At 44.3% G+C, this 23752-nt stretch overlaps 1 protein-coding gene across 1 annotated transcript in view; it reads right to left on the reverse strand.

The window, feature by feature from the left end:
* Positions 1 to 23752, reverse strand: part of ptk7b (protein tyrosine kinase 7b) — a 70433-nt gene that overhangs the window by 13538 nt on the left and 33143 nt on the right. Inside the window, exons 2-4 of the mRNA XM_026189413.2 lie at positions 7661 to 7957; positions 1515 to 1617; positions 1230 to 1414 (exon numbers count right to left, since the gene is read on the reverse strand). Coding sequence (XP_026045198.2) covers positions 1230 to 1414; positions 1515 to 1617; positions 7661 to 7957 — 585 coding nt within the window. The remainder of the gene's footprint in view (positions 1 to 1229; positions 1415 to 1514; positions 1618 to 7660; positions 7958 to 23752) is intronic.

Here is a 23752-nt window from a genome sequence, read left to right on the forward strand (position 1 = left end):
GGGTTAGAAACAGCTCCACAGGAAAGAAGAAAAACTCAGTGCAAAATCCACAAACCCCAGTTTTAAATTGCATATTAAATCAATCACTGAGTTTTAAATGACCTGAAAAATGCTTTCGCTGCTGCATTTTTCCTTATGTTCACTTTCATTTGGCCCTTTCTACCAGCCACAAGCAGACCTCTCAGTGTTAGCCAACACTGCTCAGACCTGCCAAAACTTCAGATTAAGTCTGGTACAACCTAAAGGAGGAGTAATAGCTACACAGATTTTACTAAATTGTTACACTCCGGATGCAAAGCAGAAGGACGTCGAGTTAACGCACACACACTAGGAAGAGATCGGGAAAACACGTGAGTATCAGCAGAGCTGCTGAAGGAATGGTGGCAGTAGCAGTTATAGGACATTACGAGTGGTTTGAGTGAAGATAAAGAAAGGCGTGCATTCAGAGCACACCTGGCCCACCCAGGACGTCAACGGGAAGCCTCAGCCTACGATCTGAGAGCATGCACTGAAAACCAGTTTAAATCTGTCAGCCTTTTCCTTAAGGTTAAGCCCTATAGAAGAGCAGAGGGTGGTGACACCGTAACCTGAAACTGAACAATTATCCTTTCTTTCTCAACCCAGGTGCTAATCCGATGTCTCTGTGTTGCAGGTGGCTATGTGAAGCGGAACAGGGCGTCAGGTTTCTAATGCTGATTGGGTGCTGTGCTGCAAACCTTATACACGGGGGAGAAACAGAGCAAACAACACGACGAGAGCTTGTAGGAAAGAACCTACCTGTAGAATAAACTGTAGCAGAGGTAGTTGTTGTTAGACACACGGAGGAGACCCTGATGCTGAGGGAGCTGCTGTTATTGTTCTTTTAAGACATGTTACAATATTGTATGTGTGGGTGGTGTGGGAGGAAGTCGCTAACAGACTTAAAGGTAATCACATTACACGCACTGTAACTTTTTTCTGCTTCCTGCTTTCTCTCACCACTAATGCTCTTTAACCACACACACCTGGTCGTCTCCATTTCCAGGTGCGGAAATGTGGGAAACTCACTACATCCTGAAAACCTTTGATTAGTGACCTACAATCAATTAGTGGATCGAGTAGCACACCTGACAGCAAAGTAAAATCAATATGGTATCATCTTACAGCCCTAATGTTTCTCTATAATATATCATATGTCAGTTTTATATTCTTGCAGATCTGATATTTGTTGCACAAGGTCACACACACACCTATAATGTTAAGAGTGTAGTTGGTGTTACTGCAGACGTGCCCAGCTGCATTTTTGGCGCAGCAGTAGTACAGGCCATTATCATCCGGACTGGCATTCTTGAAGGTGAGCGTCCTCTCTTTATTGTTGATCTGATGAGTTTTCTCCGTCAGCTTCACGCCGTCCTTGAACCACTGGCATGTCGGCCTGAGAAGCAGCAGGATGAGGAAGAGAAAGAGGAAGAGAAATCGTTCTGAATACCGTCTCATAAACCTGAATTTTGATCTTGAAGTGGGAGGAGACTCACCGGGGATGTCCATCAATATCACAGCGCAACGTGACCAGCGAAGAGTTCTCCATCTCCCTGTCAGAGACGGGTTCCTTCAAAATCACACCTCCGCTCTCCAACCCTGCAGTGATAGAAGAGGCAGAAAAATCCCGTAAGTGATGGAAGGGAGCACAAGAGGACAGGGGGAACAGCTGAGGAGAGGGACAGGAGGAAAAATTGAGTTAAGTGGTCGCCCTGTCCTCATGCGACACATGACGACGCTAATGAGTGCAGCAGGGACGAGGGGAGAGCGGGGAACATCGCTGCGACAGCACTATGACTCCACATCTACCACATTAGTGGGTCAGCTTACATCAGCATACCACAGTCCTGCACTCACCACAGTAATTCAAGTCCTTGAGGCGCTTTTCAAATGAAAAGTTCATTAACTGCTAATAGCAACACTCTGCTGTCAGAGCGGCCCATGAAATAAGGCAGCAGTGAACATGTTGTGACAAAGCACCTGCTAGTTATAATTTTAGTAATCCTTCAATTGAGCGCCCATCAAAAAAAAAAACAGTTCTTCAAAACTAATTATGTGTGTTTACATTATTGCATCAAGGGAGAAATGAATGCCACAACAACGCGATGAAAGACAAGAAGGCTGATCGCTTGCGTCTCGGTGATAGATGAACAAAAGAACAAAGGAAGAAAAACAGATTGTGGGAAAGTGATCCGCATTAGTCCCATACATGGAAGCAAGCTTTTGCAGGCAGAAACAAAGAGCACATTAAGGATTTCGCCCAGTACACATGTGCAGATAGTGTGTCAAACCTGACATCAACAAAGCTTTCCTTCATCCTGCTCAAGTCCAAGATTCTTCAACATGTTCAGGTTGGCGAGACAGATAAAAAGTTGTTACATAGAAAGACAAAAGCTAGCTAGTGACAGCTTAGATTTAGCTGCAGTACCATCTTAGCACACCTTGCTGGAATTCCCCTTCTCCCACTGTTGACTACACAAACACTTGGTGTTTACACTGAATGAGAACAAGGGCTAATTGTTATTTACGTGACAGTATAAAGGCTGAGGTATGATGTGCAGAGACTGTGTAAACACTGCGGTTAGTGGGTGAAATCACTGAGAGAGCATGTTTGTTTCGGTTGCCCCCGATTTCTACACGAGTCCGTGGGGGTTTTGTGTATGTATGCTGTGCGTGTATTAGTGTAAGACATCCCACTAACGCTGCGCCATTCCTATGGCCCTTGGCTGAACAGTGCTGCTGCAGTGTGGATCATGTATGAAATATGCATGGTATGAGCCCACCTGAGAGAGCGATGGGGAGGGAGGGAGGAAGGACGCAGCACCCCTGTGAGGTCACAAGGGGCGCTAGAGGGAAAACTGTCACAATGAATTACTCAGGAACTGGCAGTGCTGTGCAGCCTGAGGGGATCATGGGAAACCATCTCTACAGCAACAGGGCTTCCATTCTCCTTCCTTATATCCCATCTGAGCCGTGCACTGCTCATTACCTCCCTCCTACCACAGACGGCCGACAACAGTGTGTGTGTGTGGAAGCATAGCTCAGCAGTGGAGCAAGTATGTGCGTGTGTTTATACATCTGTTTGTACATGCAATGGTGTATGCGAAACACAGCTGACGATGCTCTGCCTGCGAGCCTGAGTGCATGTGTGCAAGTGTCCTCAAATATCTGACAGTTCAGCAGATGCAAATTAGTTGTGTGTCTCATTCAAGGCCATTCCAGGCAATAGCTCCACTAACTCGAGGAGGAGGAGGTAATGAAGGGCAACTGCGCTATCGAGGCCTAAGGCCCGACGCTCAGACCTGTTATTAGCGAACTGAAAGCAAAAAGCGATCCACAAAACCAGACGGGGAGACGATGAATCACTGAAGACGGAGAGTGGGTTCAGTATCAGGGAGGGTGTCATCTGAATTCATGTATCAGATGCTCATTTGCATGTTCAGGAATAAAACAGCGAGCAGCACGAGAAATACCAGACGCGCTGTTTGGCTAATCAGAGCCTTCAACAGAGATTTGCAAACAACAGCAGACAACACACTCTGCCTTGTGTATCTAAAGTTTCTACCAGTCCTGACCTATTTTCTTCTGTGGCACGTTAAAACCGATTCTGGCTATCCACTTAATTTTCAGTTTGACCTGGATTTTCTTTCTTTCTTTTTAAACCAGCCTCACGTTCTTACCACTCACAGCTCCATTCACAGCTCAGGTTTCTCCAGCTGTCCGCTCGACAAACAGAAGGCACTCTTTCATAACCTATTAGTGGCAAATGCTTCCCCATAATCCCTCTCAGAATGCATGACTAAGTGTTGGAGCGGGCCTGGCAGCTAACGGCATAATTAGGAGCCTATAATTATTATGTTGGAGGCAGAACAGGAAGCGCTATCAACACGGGGATGATAACGGATGAACGTGAAGATATCATCAAGACAGATGATCGGACGGCTCGTTCAGTCATCACTCTGAAAAGCAGCTGAATGCGTGTCCGTCTCTTTCACTCAGTGAGCTGATTCGTTGCCATAGAGAAGGGTTTCTGCAAAACGGCTGGGGATTTCATTTGATTGACAAAACCATATGGGGATGAAAATAACCAAAACATATGGCATAGTGTCCTCGTATTGTAAACATTGCTATAAAACCAAAAAACCCCAAAAAAACAGTGGTGTGGCAGATTCCAGGGGAAAATTGTTAACTGAGCCAGCTCGGTGTTAGACGAGGTGTCAGATTTTATCAGCTGTGGCTGACAGGGGTCAGCAGGCCAGGCTGCAAACTGCAGGGGAGAGATGCTGCTGCAGCGACAAGACAGAGACAGGAGGAAGGAGGAGGAAAAATGAGACACTGACACAGGAGCAAAGTCACTCTACAGGAGAGAAGCTGACGGATGGAGCCCGGGTCATTAAACATGAAGAGCTGCGTTTTGTCAGCTCACAAAAGACAGCAAGAAAAAAAAAAAAAAAAAAAAACATCCTTCTGTAGGAACTGTGAGAAACGAAATGGGGGAAAACTAGAGCTGTACTCATGGTCTGTACAGACTCTTTAAAAATGTGTCTGCTGAACAAATGTGGGTTAAGGACACATGCTGTGTGACTAAGCCAAGACGGCGTGCGCATGCCTACTCACGCGCGAGTGACTGAATAGGGAGGAAAATGTGTTTCTACTCAATCTTCTCCTCATTGCTGCGTGCTGCTGTATGACACTGACATCCAAAAACACCGTCCGTGTGTGTCTTCTGAAAGCCGTGCCTCCAGGAGCAACAAGCATGCTGACGAAAGCGACGCCTGAGCCCGGTCTCGCCATGGAGACCCAGTGACCGGGCGGGACAAAAGGGTGAAGGGGGCGCGGAGGGGGGGGGGTTAAAACCTCTATTGGTGAAAACAAGAGGGGGGATAATTACTCTGAATAATTCTCAGCTGGCAGGACTTGCCCACCCACCATTGAAAGGAAAAATACATTAACCCTCTCTCGTCAGTGGGGGAGGGGCGGACGAATGAACTCCAGAAATGTCCCTGATACAGTACATATGGAAAACCCCACCACCACCACCCCCTACAGTCCACATTCACTACCAAGCACGCAAAGTAGCGTACACATGAGTGAGTGCACGGTCAAGATTAATGCCAGAAGACGTCTACTTTAAAGCTGCACGAGCTTGACCGCTTGTTAAAACTGTATATGAGTGGAAATATGACAACAGCCACCATAGCGTGGTCTGATCCACTTAAAGTGAGCCGGACAGCCAAACCGCAGATAATGATGCAGAGGTAAACGTGTTGATACGCACACACAGATGTAGCATCCGAAAGTGGTTAGGGATGATTTACTATTGCAGTTTGAGCATCTGGTTGAGAAAAGTGTGCACTAAGCTCTTAAATAACAGTGTTTCTTGTTCGTAGATGTTTGTTATCTGAAGCTATGCCTGAGGAATCCACTTATGTGATTTCTTATCAAGCTGACTCAGGCTATTACCATTTTTACAGGAATGGTAATGTGCGGTGCATTAATAACTTCATAACCAGCATCTCAGCTGTGTGCCGGTTTCTTAGGTTGTCTGTAAAAAGTGCCTAATATGATGCTCCAACATAAACCACCGAGAATCCATTCATTCATTGTCATCCATGCATCAAATAGAGTGAACGGGGACACCGTGGACAGGTCGCCTATCTGTCACAGGGCCAACACACAGAGATAATCACGCACACGCTCTCATTCGCACCTACGGTCAATTTAAAAATCACCAAATAACTTAGCCAAATGCATGTGTTTGGACTCTAGGAGGAAGCCAGAGTGACCGCAGAGAAACCACACAGACGCGGGTGAACATGCAAACCCGACACAGAAAAGGCCCAGACTGGATTCAAACCCAAGACCTCCTTGCTGTGAGGCAACAGTGCCGCAGACACCGCTGTGTCTCTAGTTTTTTATTGACTGAACAGCGCCCCCAGTGGCAGTCAACAACAGAAAGTCTCTTATAATGACTCCTGTAACATTCTTAACTTTACATCAAAATCACATGTTTACAGACTGGTACCAACAAAGTCTGTGCCCCAATTTTTGTGAGCTAAATTCAGGTCTTTAATTGGTCCGTTGCTCAGCACTCTATGGCAGTTTAGATGTAGCTTGCTAACTTAGCTTGGTAGCATTAGCAGACAACTTAGCAGCCAGTTCTCGCATCCAAACGTACGCACAGACTTCTAGAAAAATCTATTTACAAAAGCAAACTAATGTTTATTACGATCGATGTGTGTCATGAACCGGGACCAGACTGTGCAGCGTCAGCGCTCACGTCAAAGAACGGGCACATTTGTGTGAGCCCGACTGCTATCTACACCGATCAAAAAGGTACGACCACTCTTATATAAACATTTCCACGGTTAAATGAGTTCAGCCTATTTATATTGCATGCCCTTCCTTTCAAGAAAACTATGCCTTGCTTTTCCAGTGCGTGGGAATGTTAATGGCTTGGCAGATAATGCAGTTTATTCTGCTCTGGAGAACTGGTGCTTCATGTCTAACTTGTTTCTTTTCTATTAAGTCTGTGGGAGTAAGTCGGTTGAGCTTCATTCACACACTAGATCATGTTCAATTGCAACACATGTGAGCGGTTCCCGTCAGATCGGACAGGGTTTGGGAAAAACCGATGGGCCTCTTTGGTCTTTTGGCTACAACTGCAAGCACTCAGAGAGAGACGGTGCTCGACATCACACGCCTCAAATATCCACTTGTGGAGACACATCATAGAGAGGGAGTTAAACCGCTGCTCTCTCCCTCCATCCGTCTCTCAGTTTACAACTAGGAGGTCTGGACACTCATCTGTTCTTGTAATCACCCTTTGAACAAGCACCATCACAGCAAAGACAAACCTCCAGGCTGAATGTAGCAAGAGAGGGGAACATATTCCAGATGGAATCATTTTTCGCCCGCTTTGCCTGCTTTTTTTTTTCCTTTCCCTCTTTCTACCATCACAGAAAACTCTGTTTGTATGACACAAAAGCTTTACAGTAACAACTGGTACCTGAGGGCCTCTGACGAGACCCAAACAAGGTTGTTATTTATCCCAAACAGAGCTGTGCAGAATTTCCCGGCTTCCTCTGCTCTGAAACTTAAGCGGGTCACTGAGGTTTGGTTATGAGGCTAAATAACAAAATTAAGACACTAGCGTGCTTCCCCTTAATTTGACAACACATTTAGAAGCTGAAGATGTGAAAAGCATGACACAAATAAAAAAACTGGAGCAGACAGACCTGTGCTAATCTAAACTGAAATAATTATACTGCTTTAAGGTGAACTAGACTGTTCAGTAATTTCCTGACAAAAAAGCCCTTTCAGAGTATATGGGAAAGAGAGTGTTACACAACGGAGAGGAAAGACAAGCAACAAAAAAACACATGCTTGGTGGCGCACATATCCAGTTTCCTATAGAGAGGAGAAGCCACGAAGAATAAGGCAACAAGGTGGAAACATTCCTTCAGCTTACACTACCCCGTCATCTTATACTGCAACTTTTGTTTGGCTTTTTTGATCCAGAAACTGGATGCACACCCTTGTTGCCATTATGAAACCCTGTCAGTTGGTAATTTTCACTTAAGAGGGTTGTTTTATTTCCTCCGTCAAAGGAAGGGAAAATGGCCTGAAACTCAACACTCACACTTGATATTGAAGGAGGCGTTGTTGGAGTGGAGCGCTTCTCCTGTGGCCGTGTTTTCCGCAACGCACTCGAAGTTTCCTGCGTCCAGCCGCCGATCCACGGCGCTGAATTTGAGGTTGCTGCCCTCCTGGAAGCGCCTCTCGCTGTTCTCCAGGGGCTGGCCGTTGTGAAGCCAGCTGTATCTGATGTCGGTCGGATCGCTGACCTCGCAGCGCAGCATGGCGCTGCGGCCGTGCAAGGCATCCTGGGATTTGGGCTCCTTGGTGAACTGAATGGCAGCGGCCTGGATGGACAGAACTGGAAAGGAGGAGAAAAGGGAGAAAGAGGGGAAAGTCAGATTAGAATGGGGCTGCTGTTAACGTTTTACTGCTTTTTCCGTTCATTAAGTGTACGCCATAGCAACCACTTAGCCCTGTGGAGGAATGTGATGTTTAGACAATAACGGCTAGCTGTGAATTATTTTCTCGTAAAATCATCAGCCTCTGCGCCGGGGGAAAATACCTTCCCTGTTAGATAGACTGATGTGAGTGGGTGCTCTGACACTCAAACATCACACGCCCACGGTCACATGCTGTCATCGGCTCAGGAAGACGTGTCTCTTAAATTAGACGTGATGTGCTTCGCACACAAAGACACAGCCTCACGTACACTTGAATCTTTTATTGTCCCTCGTGGTGCTGCGGACAAGATTTGTGTGTGAGACATGTTTTATGCTCTACTAATCCACGTCTCAGAAGATTATCGGTCCGTTCAGTTTTGTTTCGTGCTCTCAGTTAAACGTGAAAGTACCGTTGTAGCACAAATCACAAAAGTCTCTGCCAAACAGACGGAGGAAACAGAAGACAAAGCCGACCCACTGTTTGCATACTGTTGTGAAGCATATGTGAAATTTGGATTCATCACTTCATAAGACAGCTCTGATTTTTAGTCCATTTCTTTGTAATTCATCATACAACAGGCTATTCAGTGGTTTCTTCACAGCCACCCTCCCACTGACGCCATTCCTGATGTGGCTGCAGTCAACAGTAGATGGACCAACACTAAAGGGCCAGACTGATATCTCATGTCCTGAAACAACATTACTTCCAGATGCTGTTCATCTGCTGCAGACATCTGTAGGTCACCCACTTTCCTGAAATTATTTCTTCAAATTAAGTGTTTTTGTAACATCCAGTTAGTAACAAAATGCCTAAAGATACAAACATTTGTTTAGATCTGCTACAGCTTCTTGTGTCCTCTGCTTGTCCAGCTTCCTCACATTTTTTTTAAGGACATACTGCACACCGTTGTTGACATATGCACACTTTTCAGCCAATAGCTGACCAGCATTTGTCACAGATTAAACCCAAAAAAGAAAGATTAAGTGTTTTTGTAACTGCTGCTAGTAACAAAGTGCCTAAAAATTTTTTTTTGCTAAGTTGATTGTTATGTACTATGTGTAGACAAAACTTTTTGACAGTACAGTCGGTCAAGTTAAAAAGAACACACTGATACTACATAATATTTTATGACTTTATACAGATTCAGATCACGAAACTTGTGTCCCACAGCTGGTAGTTTCTACCCTCATTTAAATACAGTCATGCATATCCTTACCAGACTATTGTGTCTACCTCAGAGTACCAACATCATGGGAAGTATTTTTTTCCTCTCATTCAATTCAGTTTTGTTTATACTGTAAATCTCGGTTCACTAATATGTTTTTTTTATGACAAACTACACTCTTTATTGTTGGCAACTACAGATGACATTATCAGAGTGCACCTGATTTAAACTCAGCAGCTGCCTACTAGTTTGAACAACCACCATAATGAAACACTTATCAATAGCCATCTGCAAAGGTTGTCGAGGCAGGCCCTCATGAGCCCCGTATAACACAATGTTATCCTGCCTGTCTGGGGTTTGTTATGATAAGTAACGGTCCACCACCAGAGTTGATTAACCATACCTACACCTGTGTGACGGCGTGTGTGTCTGCCTGTGTCTGGCTGGAAAAAAAAGGTAGATCTTTCAATAAAGTTAAATCAAGGAAGATGTTGATAATGAGCCAATGAAATGCTCCCATCTTTGACCCTCTAACATGCCACCGCTCCTGTCCTGCAGGTGGTTAGCGCTGACAGGCAGGTAGGCGGGAAAAGACACAGCGAGTTAGAAAGGATGGTCAAACAAGACTTCCATTCTGGTGAGCCTGCAGTAAGGTTCAGGTTCAGTGTAAATCAGATTGCCTTATATGGCCACAAGTATTACTTACAGCATTTCAAAGAAAACAGTGTGTCAGCTTAAGTCATGGACTTTTATTTGCATCAGCAAGACCGAAATCAGAAAATTCCATCTAAATGTTACATGAAAGGTGGGCAAATAGCCTTCAATTGCTAGGAAGGTTGTGCAAAGCACGCTGGAAAATAAACTTGTCTCTCCAAGGCTCAAGCGTGCCGACTCTGACAAGGTCACGGCACCGCAGAAGATCAGAGAAAAGATTACTCGTAGAAATGCTAAGCAACATCTCTCAACACTGACATCAAATAAATTGAAGCAGTACTTCTTTAAAATCCAGAGAAAAACAACTGAATATTTGAGACCATCGTATAAACCTTTTCGGTCGCCAGTAAAACCTCGGCTCTGGCTACACCTTTATCAGCTGGTTAAAATAGCTAAGAATGGAGGGCTCAATGACTGTATGCTTTCATTTTGTCATTTTCCATTTGAATAGACTCTTGTTTTTTTATTCTTCTTTGGGGAATCTATTTTTATATAGACGACTTCATCGGTTCTAGCAAAGACACCAAAGGCCCGATGATTGGCTTTTACTTTATCTCGAATCATTCCTCCATGACCAGCTTCTGCATAATTTTCACTCAGTTTTTGATATATGATCACATCTACTTTTCAGTTTTTTCCTCGTGACTTCATGCCAGACATAATAATCATAAGAAGTCACGCTCTTATACTATTATTCAGGCAAAAAAATATTATTGAGCAAAAATACTTTTATTGTATTTCTTTCAGCTTCTGAAATGTATGATTTCTTCTTTTTCACTGATTAACAATTAATAATATTTTGACATAGTTAATAAATCATTTCCCACAGCCTCTGAAACGAGCTCTACCATGAAGGTTCCCCATGATTTATTGCACAAAGGGTTGTAACAACTCCTCGTCTGTATAAGCAAATGGTCTCCAGCAATTCTCCTGTGGGACTGAGAATTTGTTCCATCTGTGCAAAACTGGGATAAAAGGTAGCAGATGGGCTGGAAACACCAGCGAAGTCATCCTCGCCATCCACCTCAGACAATCTATGCTCGCAGACAGCCTTCCGCCTCCGTGCCAAGCCTACAGCTGGGGTGCGAGGTAGCATGCCAGCTTCCATCACACCGAACCTCCTCTGCGCAGCAATGTTACGAGCTTTGGCGGAGGCACGCGGTTGATGGTTTCATTTGAGATGCTCGCTGACAAACAGCGCGAGTTTGTGAGTTTAGAACCACGCAGACGCAGAGGGAACAACTTCCGGAAAAAGTCCCGGCAGATGCGGCGCAGACAGATAAGGCGTTTTCACATTCCACGGAGTGACAGACGTGAGAGTGAGGTGGGTAGAGTGAGGCGCGCGAGTCTGCCAAGTTTACTGTACTGAACAAACAGAGAAGGTGCCGTGACCTACATCTATCAAGCGCGCTCCAATCCTGCTTCTCAAAACTGGCGCAGAAGAGCAGACTTCAAGGGCACACGTGCACAAACAGTATAAACACAGTCATGCACACAAAGCATCACAACTGCCATCCCTGTTCTTGTCTTTTACCTTCACTTTACTCACTCAGGAACCCAAATTTCACTGAAGTTGTATCAGTCTGGCCAGATCGACACAGATAATTTAGGTCACGCTTTTCAGTGAGTCACAAGAGGGCTGCAGAAAAGAGGAATGCTTGGATATTCGCTGTGTGGCATTTGGGATAGATAAGCAGGGTAAATGCTATCCAAACTCAGACTGAGGGCCCTTCAAAGAGAGAGCAGTTGAAAGGGAGAGTTGCAGATAAAAGGCAAAGAGAGTGAGACTGAGGAACACAGGACGGGACTGTTCTTATGACAAAAAACATTCAACACAAAGAATGCTGCGACTAGCAATGTGCCATCAGAAGGAGTGAGAAGGAACGTCACACGGTAGCAAACCTGCAAGTAAACAACGCACCACCGTCTTTTGGTCAAGATGCAATTAGCAAAGTTTTAACAAACCAATATATCCATTAATGACGCATTAGTGTGTTATTTTGGTTTAGACCGCTCGTTTGAACAAAAAACTACATTTTATACTCAAGTTTTCATTTTAAAACTTGCTCATTAATAAAAGTTCTTTTCACTCACGAACTCTGTTCAATTTCTGAAAAATCGTTTGGGATATGTTTCCCAAAATTTGTGCAATTTCTGCACAAACAAGCCGGGATGTTTTCAACGAAATTCTTTCTCATATGAATCACACAGAAGGAAACGGTCCGCTTCACACATGTTCGCCTTACTGGAAACGCTCTGTGTGCTTCAGCTGAAGGAGCTGCCTGATCAGCAGCACACGTGACATTCACTCACAAACACTGGATGAATATTTGGTGCTCTGTCATCGCATCGAGATCACACGTGTCACGCATTTGCGTTGCCATATGACTGGAAAACCTCAGAGTTCAGGAGCTGCAGTGTATGAGTGAAACAAATTCTGCATGTCCTGACATATGAAAAGCGTAAACAGTGTTGAAAAACTGATACCTAAAGTTTCTACTATTCAAATACTTTTTTTTTAAGCTAGAAAGCCATTAAAACAGTGAAATATCTTTCAGCCCGCATCCACAAAAATACGCCTCGGCTTCGATACCGATCAGCAGCCCAAAAAACTTGCAGCCCTGTTAATATTTCACGTCAATCACAGCACATGGGTGTTTTTGACACATTTCAAAACAATTCCTCAGAATTCAACTGACGTATCTGGAAATAAGTCGGACGAGACAGAAACTGGGTTAAAGATATAGCAGGAAACTGCTGAGAGGGTGAAATATCTGCACACGGGGATTCGCCTCTTCAGCTCACTGCACTGCCGACCCCATTAAGCCTGGCACGGCTGTCATGGCTGTCAGGTGGGAGTCGCCTTTAAGTCAGCCTGACAGCCAGAACCCACCATAATAGGTTCATCTGAAACTCACCGCCTCCTTTCTTTCTGTCTCTCCCAACTTTGTTTGCTGGCACTGACAGGCAGGGCTGGCCGAGCCGATTCAGTTTTCAAGAACAGATGCAAGATGCAGACGGAAGATGTGTGGGCAAAATCAGTGTTCTAATAACACAATCTAATGAATACAAACAAGATTTCACATTTCTGCATTTAAAAAGAAAAATGAATTCTTTGAGATGAGCAGCATCAGAGATGTTATCAGTGAAAAAACCTGCGATGAGCTCTGTGTGTTTCCACCAGGCCATCACACACACCACAATGTTATCTCTGAAAGTTTCCCCAAACATGCCTCTGCAGGGTGACGACATCCAAGGATGACACACGAGCCCGAGGCTCCATGAGGTTAAAGAGAGACACACACAGGAGCCACAAATACGTGGCACCAGACACACACCCACTGTGGGAGCTCGAATAGCCCCATATGTGTGCGGTTTAACAGCTTCTCAGTGGACCGTGTCAAAGCGAGACAGCTGCGCTGAAATGTTTGCAAATGACAGGACAGCAGAACAAGGAGCCTTGGAGTCGCAGAAATGAGTGCTGCTGACGGCGCGTGAGACAGTGATTGGAGCGTTTGACATTAGACATTAATCTCAATCCTTAAAGTGACACGCATATCGCAGAGTCTCAAACATTCAACTGCAGCTGATACGCTGTATCCAAGCAAAACACTGATAAATATTTAAGACGTTAAAGGTTCTGTAATTCAGCCTGTTTGCTATTAAAATATACAGTGAGGTTATTATGTCCTCAGAAATGTCAAAAAATTAAAAAGGTAAACAAAGGTGATCAGCAGGTGATGAATTATTTAGTATTTAAAGTATTTTAATTATGCTTTTCTTTCCCATCCTTATTTATGCGCACTCATTTCCTTTAAGCACAGCGTTGGAGTCCCAGATGTTTTTGACTCTCCTCTTTCTTTCACCACGTTTGAAATGAAATAAATGGTGCCATGTTTGTGTCTGTTTGTGCATTTGGCTACGCAGAGCGAAGGAGTGTGGGCACGCATGTGTGCAGTCTTCAAATAAATAAATCAAATGTGTGCGCAGCCTGACGGTGACACTGAATGTTTAAGAACTGGCCTGAACAGGAAAAGGAGTGACAGCAGAGTTCAGCATGAAGGGGAACAGTATGAAAAAACCTCAAAAGATAAAAAAAAGGCACTCAAGAAAAGCACAGTCAAAGGCTGCCGCTGACAGTTTACAAAGCTTTTAAGACTCAGATTCACTTTACTTTATAGAATTTAGTACATATAGTATGACTTCTTCTGGAGGCTGAAAGCTGTGCATGAGCTCTGCTATGGTAGTCTCTTAGGTTTCAAGCAGGGGACTAAGGCAGAGAAGGGCTGTGTACATAAATAAACTTTATTTGTAATCACATGTATAATAATAATAGGTTTTTTTGTAGGTTGACAGAGGCTTTGGTCAAATAATAAAACTGGACACACACAAATGCATTAGAGCTTCAAAGTTGGGTTGCCATGGCAATAATTGTGGTCTAAATATTGAAAAGGAAAAAAAACCTCCTGTGATTATAAATTTTGCAATATTTGAGCATCCTTTGCAGAGAGCAGAGCACCAGGTGTGCCCAATGCTCGCACTTCTTTACACTACGAGTAACCAATTTAAAGCGCCACTTGGTAACAAAGAGTCCATAACCCATGAAAACGGCACTATCTAACGTGATCACTCCATTTTCATTACTCCATCCTCTCCCAAATCGCAATATCTACATAACCCAATTACGGATAAGACCTGCAAGACTGCTGATAACATCAGCCCTCCCAGCTCAAGCAGCACACGCCGACAACAAACAGTGAAACTTCAAAAGAGTACACCAAAAAAAAGGGGGGGGGAAATAAAAATAAGACTCCGTCTGATTAATAATTCATGACTCCAAAAGTTCACATACGATCTGAAAGTAGGTTTAACATCTTATTCAGTCAATGTCAGTCAGGAGGTAAGACAAGCAGCACTGCAACAAGCACAGACTGGAAAAAGATGTCATCAATTTTTCAGGATGCAAAAGATGGCACGCTGATGCAACTACTCCCTCTTTAAAAGCATCCACTTTAGTAGGTTCAGTCCCCGCAGCCCTGCCATGGCTACACGAGTAAATATGGCGATGCTCCACACGGGGTCATTTTTACAGGACAAAAAAACAAAAACAAAAACAGAATCAAAATCAGAGGTGGATGACTGTCCTCATCTTCAAGCTGGGGTTATGAATACAAACCTACAGCAATCCATTAAACCAGCCAGACATGCATGCCAGCAGTGGGGAGAGGACCATACCTTATTTGCTCTGAAATTTAGCAGCTGCTGCAGATTCCTACTGCTTCACTGGAGTGATAAACTAACAAGATTAGCTTTCCTATTAGGCTGTATGTCAAACAGAGCAAAGGAAGAAGATGTTCCTCACGGTTATGAGAAGAAAGACAGATGCAGAGTGTGGCAAACACAAAACAGAAACCTGCACACAGTATCTGGAAAGAGCCTCTGGGCTTGAACCTAAACACCGTTTAAACGGCACCAAGTGATAAAAGTCGACTTTTCCTGAGCATAAGCAAAATACTTGGGAGAAAAATCTGATCTTTAAGAAATCTCAGGTGACCTCATTAATGACTGGCATGCTGGGATCACACATGCTGATAACCATCTATCAGAGTCCAGGCAAGTGTGTTTTTACAAGCTGTAGTAAAACCTCAGATGGAAAAGTGTGATAGCTTCATCCTCGGTTGGGTGGACCGAGATGTCAGAACGATCAAATGGAAAGGAGAATAAGTGGCAAAGTCATGGGAAGCTCTGACGCCCACTGACAGAACTTTCAATGCCCGTCAACAAATTACTAGATTTGTGTCTATGTGTGTGTGGGTGTGTGTTTTTCAGTTTTCCACTGGCTGCCTGACTTAAAACCGGCTGGCAGAAGATCTTCCCTAAAAATTGACTTTATGGTTTATTAATAAGTGCTGTGGAAAAAAGGGAAGAGAGAGCACGAAACAGGTAAGGGAGGGTGATTAATATCTTGTGACTTATATCGTGACAGTTTAAATTCCCAGTACGTCTCAGTCATGCATCGCAGGGTTGGAAAATGTTGATCACGGACAAATATCGGCGTTTTGTTTGCGGTGATCCAGGAAATTTCAGCTTCAGTGATTTCTTGGCCAATATTTTAACATTTCTGTCTGTCAGCAACAGTTTCGTCTTCTCCAGCGTGAACGACGCAGAGCGATCGCCCGTACACGGAACAGAAACGGCGCCAAACGAAGAGGTCAGGTTGCCTTTTTGAACTCGACAGGAGTGAAGATAAACAAGATCGAGTCAGACCAGGTACGACTTCCCTGTCAGCTCACTGAAACGCGAGTGACAGATATGCACGCTTAACTGGGTGTCAATGTCCCGGATTTATTTATTGCAGAAAAATCCAGAAACGAGGACACAAAAAAGGTCAACAAGCACAAGAAATATATTCAAGATCTGCTGTGAAGTGACAAAAAACATCTGATTAACTGGACCCTGCAGATAAAGCCGATTTAAATACAAGTTAAGCAGTTTACTTTTCCATAATGTTTCTCTCAACGTGAACACAAACCTCAGAGTGTTCACGTTTTCTTAAATGATATCGGAGCCTCTTAAAAGGCAGCTTTCAGTGTTCAACCCCAGTCATTACAGAGGCTCCCAAACTCCATCAAGTCAAGATGAATCAAAGTAATACAAAAGGATAACACCCTGCTGACTCTTTCCATTAAATCCACAAAACTGACCCCAGGTAGTGTTTTATTCTCTGCGAGGTGCACATCAGCACAGCGCTTTCCTGCGTTTATTCATCTCCTTTAATTGAAAACCATCTTCAAGCAGCCAAGCCAGCCTGCCCTTTTACCGGTGACACTCATATGCACGCGCGCTACCTAAATTCAATCGCTGCCATTATTGTACCGGGTAATTGCCCTGTGGAAAGGGTCTCTCTCTGCAAAGCGGCTTGCTCGTGTGCAAAGAGAGGGCTCATTATAAGAAACCTCGCTGAGATCCCTATCGGTTCGTGTGTGTTTCACTCCATCTCGTCGCTGACGGCAGGGAGCGCGCACGGCACCAACTACACAAAGAACCCCCCCCCCCCCCTCCTCCCCAACTTATTACCAGGCAACACTGGCATGGCAACCGGGGTGCAACCTCGCCAGGTAGACTTGGTTCACTCCTTCCATTATATAAAAAAAAAAGGAGAAAGAGGAAAAAAAAGAAGCTTCTGAACTGATTCCCATTTTGAAAACTCTCGAATATTTTTTCACCAAATTATTCCAGATGACAGAAATTAATTTGTCTTAGAGAAAAAAAGAGGGCTTGACAGAAGTATGTCACCTCTCCTATGCAGCAATGAAAAGCTCTCTCATCACTTCTAACGAGCCGCTGCTTGCCAACACAGCTCGCTCTTTCAAATGAAGTACTCCATATGGTATCCATGACAGGAGAGACAAAAAACAACACTCAAATGGCAGTGTGAACAGGAGAGAGGGGGGTGCATGAGCCATAAATCTCTTAATAAGCACACTGGGAGGCGGTCAGCAGCATCAAAGTGTTGGCTATGCCCCACCCAAACATTACTCCCAACAGTGTTTTAATAGGCCACACAGCATCACTGCCTCATTATAGTCATACCAGGAGGCCCGAAGCACAATTCAGACTGGGACGGAGGATGCGGACTAGTTTGGGGCATCATGCGGAGCTCCATTTGCAAAAAGAAACCTAATCATGGTTTAAGTAGGAAAAATTATCTGTGTCTGTGCAAAAATCTTGAGCCAGACCTCATTTTGTTGTATTTTGCTTCCAAGCAGCCCAATTCTCCCCTGGAAGGGGAATTGGTTCTGTTTGTTTGTCTGTCTATCTGTTAGCAGTCTAGCCTCCAAGATACCATTTAAAATTTCGTGTGATAGTAGATACCAATAACAGCTCGAGCTGATTTCATTTTGGTAAAAGTCAGGTCACGATCAAGGTCACACCGAATGTGAAAAATCAATAAAAATGTTATATTACCCACAATTTTTTTTTTTTTGATGGATCATTTTCAAACTTCCCAATAATATACTAGGGACATGCAAGTATCGAGGTTGGCTTTGACCTTTATTGCTAGTGCCCAACGTTGCAACCACTTATACATAAAATACAAACACACAAAGAAGTATACCTGAATTTACAAGCCATTTTGAAACAAGCCACATGTAACGGATGTTGTCATGATTGAAACAGTGTTGGATCATCTTGACAGGACACAAGAAAATGCAACTAACATTCAAAAACCTTTAGGAAGCCTTAAACTATTCCTGAAGACTACTTTAATTATAAGAAAGCTGTGCAAAAAGTTCAGGCTGTGTTGAAGGTCATAACAACTCTATTTTTGCCTTACATGCTTATTTACTGCCCTTATTATTATTTTCCTAGCAAAACATGAAGAAATGATGGCTAGCTTTGCACAGCACTGCATATTCAGTACAGTTTAGTTCTAGGACTAAAACAAAGTGTTGAAATTCAAAGGCCTGTCTTCTTCCCACTCCACTGCTGAGGTTATTTAAGTATTACCACAGTATAACGTTGTAAAGCGATTCCTCGTTATCATAGGATGTGTAAACAGCCGCAGACTGAGACTGATCGGTTTGCTTTATGGCAGATGCAGCTCCAGTATGCAAAGAAGCCTTTCAAAGATGATGTGTGCCACATCGCTCATCGCCCCCCTCGACTTCATCCCTCGACACCCGGCTTCATAACTGTCATGCTGCATCTAAAATAGAGACATCTGAGCACAGCCAGCTCTCACCAATTTTCAACACCCACTCATAAAAGGCGGGCTGTTGAAACACAGGCGGCCTAATGCATCTCTGCGTAACCCACACGTTACCGAGGACAGAGCGCGAGCCAGCAGAGACGGAGGGGAAGAAAAGAACGAGCTGTGATAAGATTTTAAACAATCTGTCTGCAACGCCCACATGATGACGACGGGGAAAAACCTTTCAGACAGTTCACAGATCTCGTCGTGACCATGAAAGCGACCTTGGGTGTTATTACCCATGGTGCACAGCGACCTGGAGCCACAGCCGTCCCCTGCAGCTGTGCTCTTAGGAGACAGAAAATATGGGAGCAATTATTAGATTAAGACGGATTAGGCTTTGCTCAGGTAAAGTAGGTTGGGCCGTTTTTGTCTCTTTGGTCCTGAAAAACGCGGCGGTAATCCAGTAAGAACACTTTTAAAAGAAAACTTGAAACGGGCTGGAATTTTTCTACTTTACTTTAAGTACAGAAACACAACAAAAGGCTCTCCACGCGAGCATGTGAAAGCCTACCGCTAACGGTTTACGCAATAAGTGCTCAAACTATCCTGCAGGGGTCATGGGCAACATCACCACAGAGTTATCAAGCGAAACACAAAGCAACGGTAATGTCAAACATCTGGGGTCACCGTCAATATTTTTCCTGAAGTATGAGCCAAAGATGGAAGATTAAGTCACAGCTGAACAGAGGAGCTCGGCACTTTGCAGCCAGGCTAAACACGCAGGTCTGATAGACGTTGCAGACAAAAAGAGCCTGCTGTTTAGGTGGGAGTTTGAGAACTGAAGCTGGCTTCATGGTTAAATCTGGCTCTGCAGGCCTGTGGATGCTGCAGAGTGATGTGACAGATAGGAGATAAAACAGAGTTTGAAGAAGTGGGATGCTCTTTCCAAGTCTCCGTCTTCTGAAATGTGATCTGTGATGAAGGATAACCTCGGCGGATTAAAAACAGAGAAGAGGGGAAAGAAAAAATAAAAATACCCCGACTATACAGGCCAAAGCCAAACATGCAGACTTGGTGCAGAAATCTTATATAGTGCAGGAACAACACAATATGTCTCCAGATTGACAGGAGCTGCTTTTCACATCAGTCGTAATAAACGATGGCTCCCCTTGCTGGCTCCAGCAGCAGATGGGCGCTGAGTTCTCGACTGCCTGTGCCAGCCCCGTCCTCTGCAGGCGGCTCTGGCTGATGCCTGCACCTCGGCTATGTCCAGACATCCGTGCCAGCCAGGAATGTGGTGGTGGCGCTCTTCGGTACGCTGGCAGACGCCCCAGCGCCGATGAGAGCGAGCTGAGATAAGAAGGCTTTCGTGCTAAAAAAAAGAGAAGATGAGGGCCTGAACGCTTGTTTTCCATCAATCTGCTGACAGTGTATATTATGGCTGGAGTCTTTGGGGACTTTTGGCTTCATAAAGGCGAGAGCACAGAGTCTGCTATAGTCATTACTCTATCTCGCTTCGAGGAGGACCGGAGATTGTGTGAGGATATAACCCAGTCCCCTTGACGATTGACGATTTCATTCTAGGTCAATTCAATTTCAGATTCCGCTACGACGTCCAACTGCTAATATGCTAAGCATGACAATTAAAATAAAAAAATAAAAAAGGTTTGAAATTAGATTCTTCTGTCATGGCAGCCTCAGTTACGTGATCTAATGAGGGGAACTGCAGAGACGAAATGAAGGAACTCTTAATGATAGATGGATGAATGAGCATGCCCAGTTTTAAGAGTCGGATTCTTCCAGTCGCTCAATGAGGCTCCAGAGGACAATAACTACTCCATTAAACCTCCGTTTCTCTCCTGTTTTGTTTTGCTGTCTCTCTCCATCACACTATTACAGCACATTTGCCACTGACCTTCAGAACTGTATTTTAAAAGCTTCCTGGATACTTCTGGAAAAAGGCTATCTGTATTATCCTCGTGGGTTTTTTGGTTCTAGCACGTGGACTCACATGCCTGAGTGAAGCAGAGAGAGGAAAGCGTGTGTGTCTACCTTTCTTATTTCATTCACAAAAACAGATTTAGGACATGGATGGCCCATGGGCTTCTCTGGATCTTCCTTTCTTTGCTTTCCTTCACACACACACAGAGATGTTGATGCTGGCAGGAGGGAATCAAACAAACCTGGCAACTAGGCTGTTTCCAGCTAGTTGCCAGTCAGCTTCTGTGGTGTAGGTTTCCTGGCAGAGCTTGGCTGGCGCTCCAGAGCGGGATTAGTGCAGTCACCACAAATTAATTAGCCACAACCTTCCTGGACAGACGTCTACTGTAAGTACAGTAACTGGCGTTTCTCGTGCTGTAAGAAAAGCCTCTGTGACTCTGGACCACATGGGTGCGAGAAGGTGCTTTTTTAGAAATATGTTGACTCAGCAAACACTACAGCAGGAACTTTTAATGCAAGTCTTTACGAGTGCGCAAAGATGCTTTCGCTTTATTTTCAACACTGATCCCAGAAGTATTTCTACAAATCCAACATTGTAAATGCTGACGTGCACGAGATAACACAGCTAATCTGAACTTAATCTAATTTTTTCAGACTAACAATTTCAAAAATCTCAAAAATACCCCATAACAACAGATCGCTGCAATACAACAACGACTAACGTAGTTATGCATAAGCAGCAACAACACAAAAACACAGTGTTTTCACCTTCCTCTGCCTCACTAATTGAAACCACGCAACCGGGACAGAGAGGAAAGAAGTCGAGCTAAAAGCACACACAGTAAACAAGGAACTAATGGTACACTTAATGAGAACGTGTGTCATCTTAATAAAATCTGACATCAAAAGAATCCCATTACGAGTTGCAAAGAGCTCGTGAGTCTGTTGTTCCAGCATTGAGCCCAGTGTTCTTCATGCATCTGCAGCCTAAATTATAATAATTAGGTTGTATAATCTTTTAATTAAGCAAGCCACTCTGTGACATCATGTTTGGATGCTGGCAGGCGGTCTGCTTGCACCGCCACGAAGAGGAGGAGTGCAGGGGGGTTAGAAAAACCCACTGGTGCACTAAATCTTTGTTTCTTATGGCTGCTCAGGCTTTTTTTCTTCTACACACACACGGTGAGACCATCTTAAGTCTGGATGCAAACGACATTTTACTGCAGATCACACCTGGTCGCAGAATCCATTTCAACTGTGGCTTAGAGAGCATTTGTTTATAAGGTCCTGTGCTAAAGAAAATACATCACCAGTTCACCAGTACTCCACTTCATGGCTGGTGCAAACATTCAGTTGTTTATTTAACAATTCAAATTGGAGTTTATCTTATAATACAGACAAAAAGAATTCAGATTGGGACAAGGAAGCAGATTTCTATCTACCTCCAAAGAACGATCACATAATAAGTTATGCGAGACTGAATGCATCACCAGTGCACATCCTTGTATGCAGCGAGTTTAAGAAAAACATTCAGAGAGGCTCTTTTGTTAGGTTTCATATACAGTGGAGTGCCTCTAAAGGACACTCGGCTATAAGTGCCACTTTCAAATCTCCTGTGACGACTTTGTAGGAGCCAAAGGGGGGCCGTGACATTTGCAATGACTCTGATTATTTGAATAACAGAGGAATGGGGCAGGATCCAGCAGACCCCCAGCGAGGCTCGCTTTGAATTTAAAGGCAATGTCAACGTTTTCATTTGCATAGACAGCATTTCAATACAGACGGCAGAAGAAATGTGAGCGACAAAAGCAAACGGTTAACGTGTCCTTCACTGCCAGACAGTTTGAATGAATTTCCAGTGTAGCAGGTCTTTGTATAATCTATGTACCATTTAGCTGAAATCATTAACAGGCACTCAGGTGTGTGCTGCTCATGATGTAAACACCGAGGAGAGCAGCACATGAATCAAACCGAAGAATAAATTACTGCAATTTTCCAAAAATACAGCGAATCCTGGATACGAGCGCTCTAGATGTCTTGTCGCCCAGCACGGTAGCTTTATTCAAGCACTTACAGCCACCATTAGTACGGAGCGTCACACAGCCGCTAACTGACTGTGTTACTTGGCAACACAAGCCACTTGTCATGTTTCCTCCCACTCAGGTTGAGCTGAACACAGTTCAGGTGATTGTTATTTCAGCGAACAACTCAACAGCTCAGCACTCGCCCTTCACACCTCTGCGTTAAGAAAAAGAACAGCTCTGTGTTCCCACTGCTGGCACGCAAAAAATAAGGCGCTGTGTATCAACCAAAACCAGATCACTCTAGGCTCACTGCCTCGTACGCACTGCAGATTAAGGGTGCGGGGACAGGAAATGAAATGTTTAATCTCTCGGCGTCGCGACTGTGTGCAGTGTTTGTCCAGGTACCGCACCTGTTGATAGGCATCTAGACACGGCGATCTTTAAGCAAAGATCTAAGATATGACAGGAAGTCAGACTTCCTTTGGGATAAGCGTGACCGATAAGCGGCAACACAAAGACACAAAGGGCCTCAGACGACGGAGCCGATTGGACCAACGTACGACCTCTCAGCTCAAACAGCTTAAAAGGCGCCATTCTGTCAGCAAAGGGTTTATAGAAAGCTATCAACAAACTGAGAGAAAAAAAACGTACAAACAACAGACAAGGTTTCCATCTGTCTGCTGCAGAGGTGCAGGACTCCCTTAAGAAGCCCTCGGAGCAGAATTGAGAACTGCAGCTGGCATCCATCGCTACATCTGTTCTACAAATGTTAATGTTGAGTGAGTGTACTGACACTGGCGGAAAAAAAAGATTGATCGAGACAGGAAGTGAGGGAGCCAAAGCTCTGGAGAGAGAGCGAGAAGGATGAATCGACCTCAAGAGAAACAGACAAAACAAAAATGGAAGTGTTTGCCTTTAAGCTTTTCCAGTCTGCCTGTTGGGTCGTGGTTAGGACGCTGGTGGTTTTCTGGGATGATTCAGGGTAGTGCCCCGGGGATCAAATGGACAGCGTGCTCTCAGCTAGATGTACAGTTTCTCCTCAAGGCTCACGTCTGATGAGGATACCAGTGTGTGGAGTTACAGACCGAGATCCCGACCGGCCAACGCGAGTTCCTTCCAGGCTCAGCAGGGATTCACAACTCCGTTTTCAGACGAGAGCGAAGAAAAATC

Source organism: Astatotilapia calliptera, chromosome 13 (assembly GCF_964374335.1).
Source record: "Astatotilapia calliptera chromosome 13, fAstCal68.1, whole genome shotgun sequence".
NCBI classification, from domain to species: Eukaryota; Metazoa; Chordata; class Actinopteri; order Cichliformes; family Cichlidae; genus Astatotilapia; species Astatotilapia calliptera.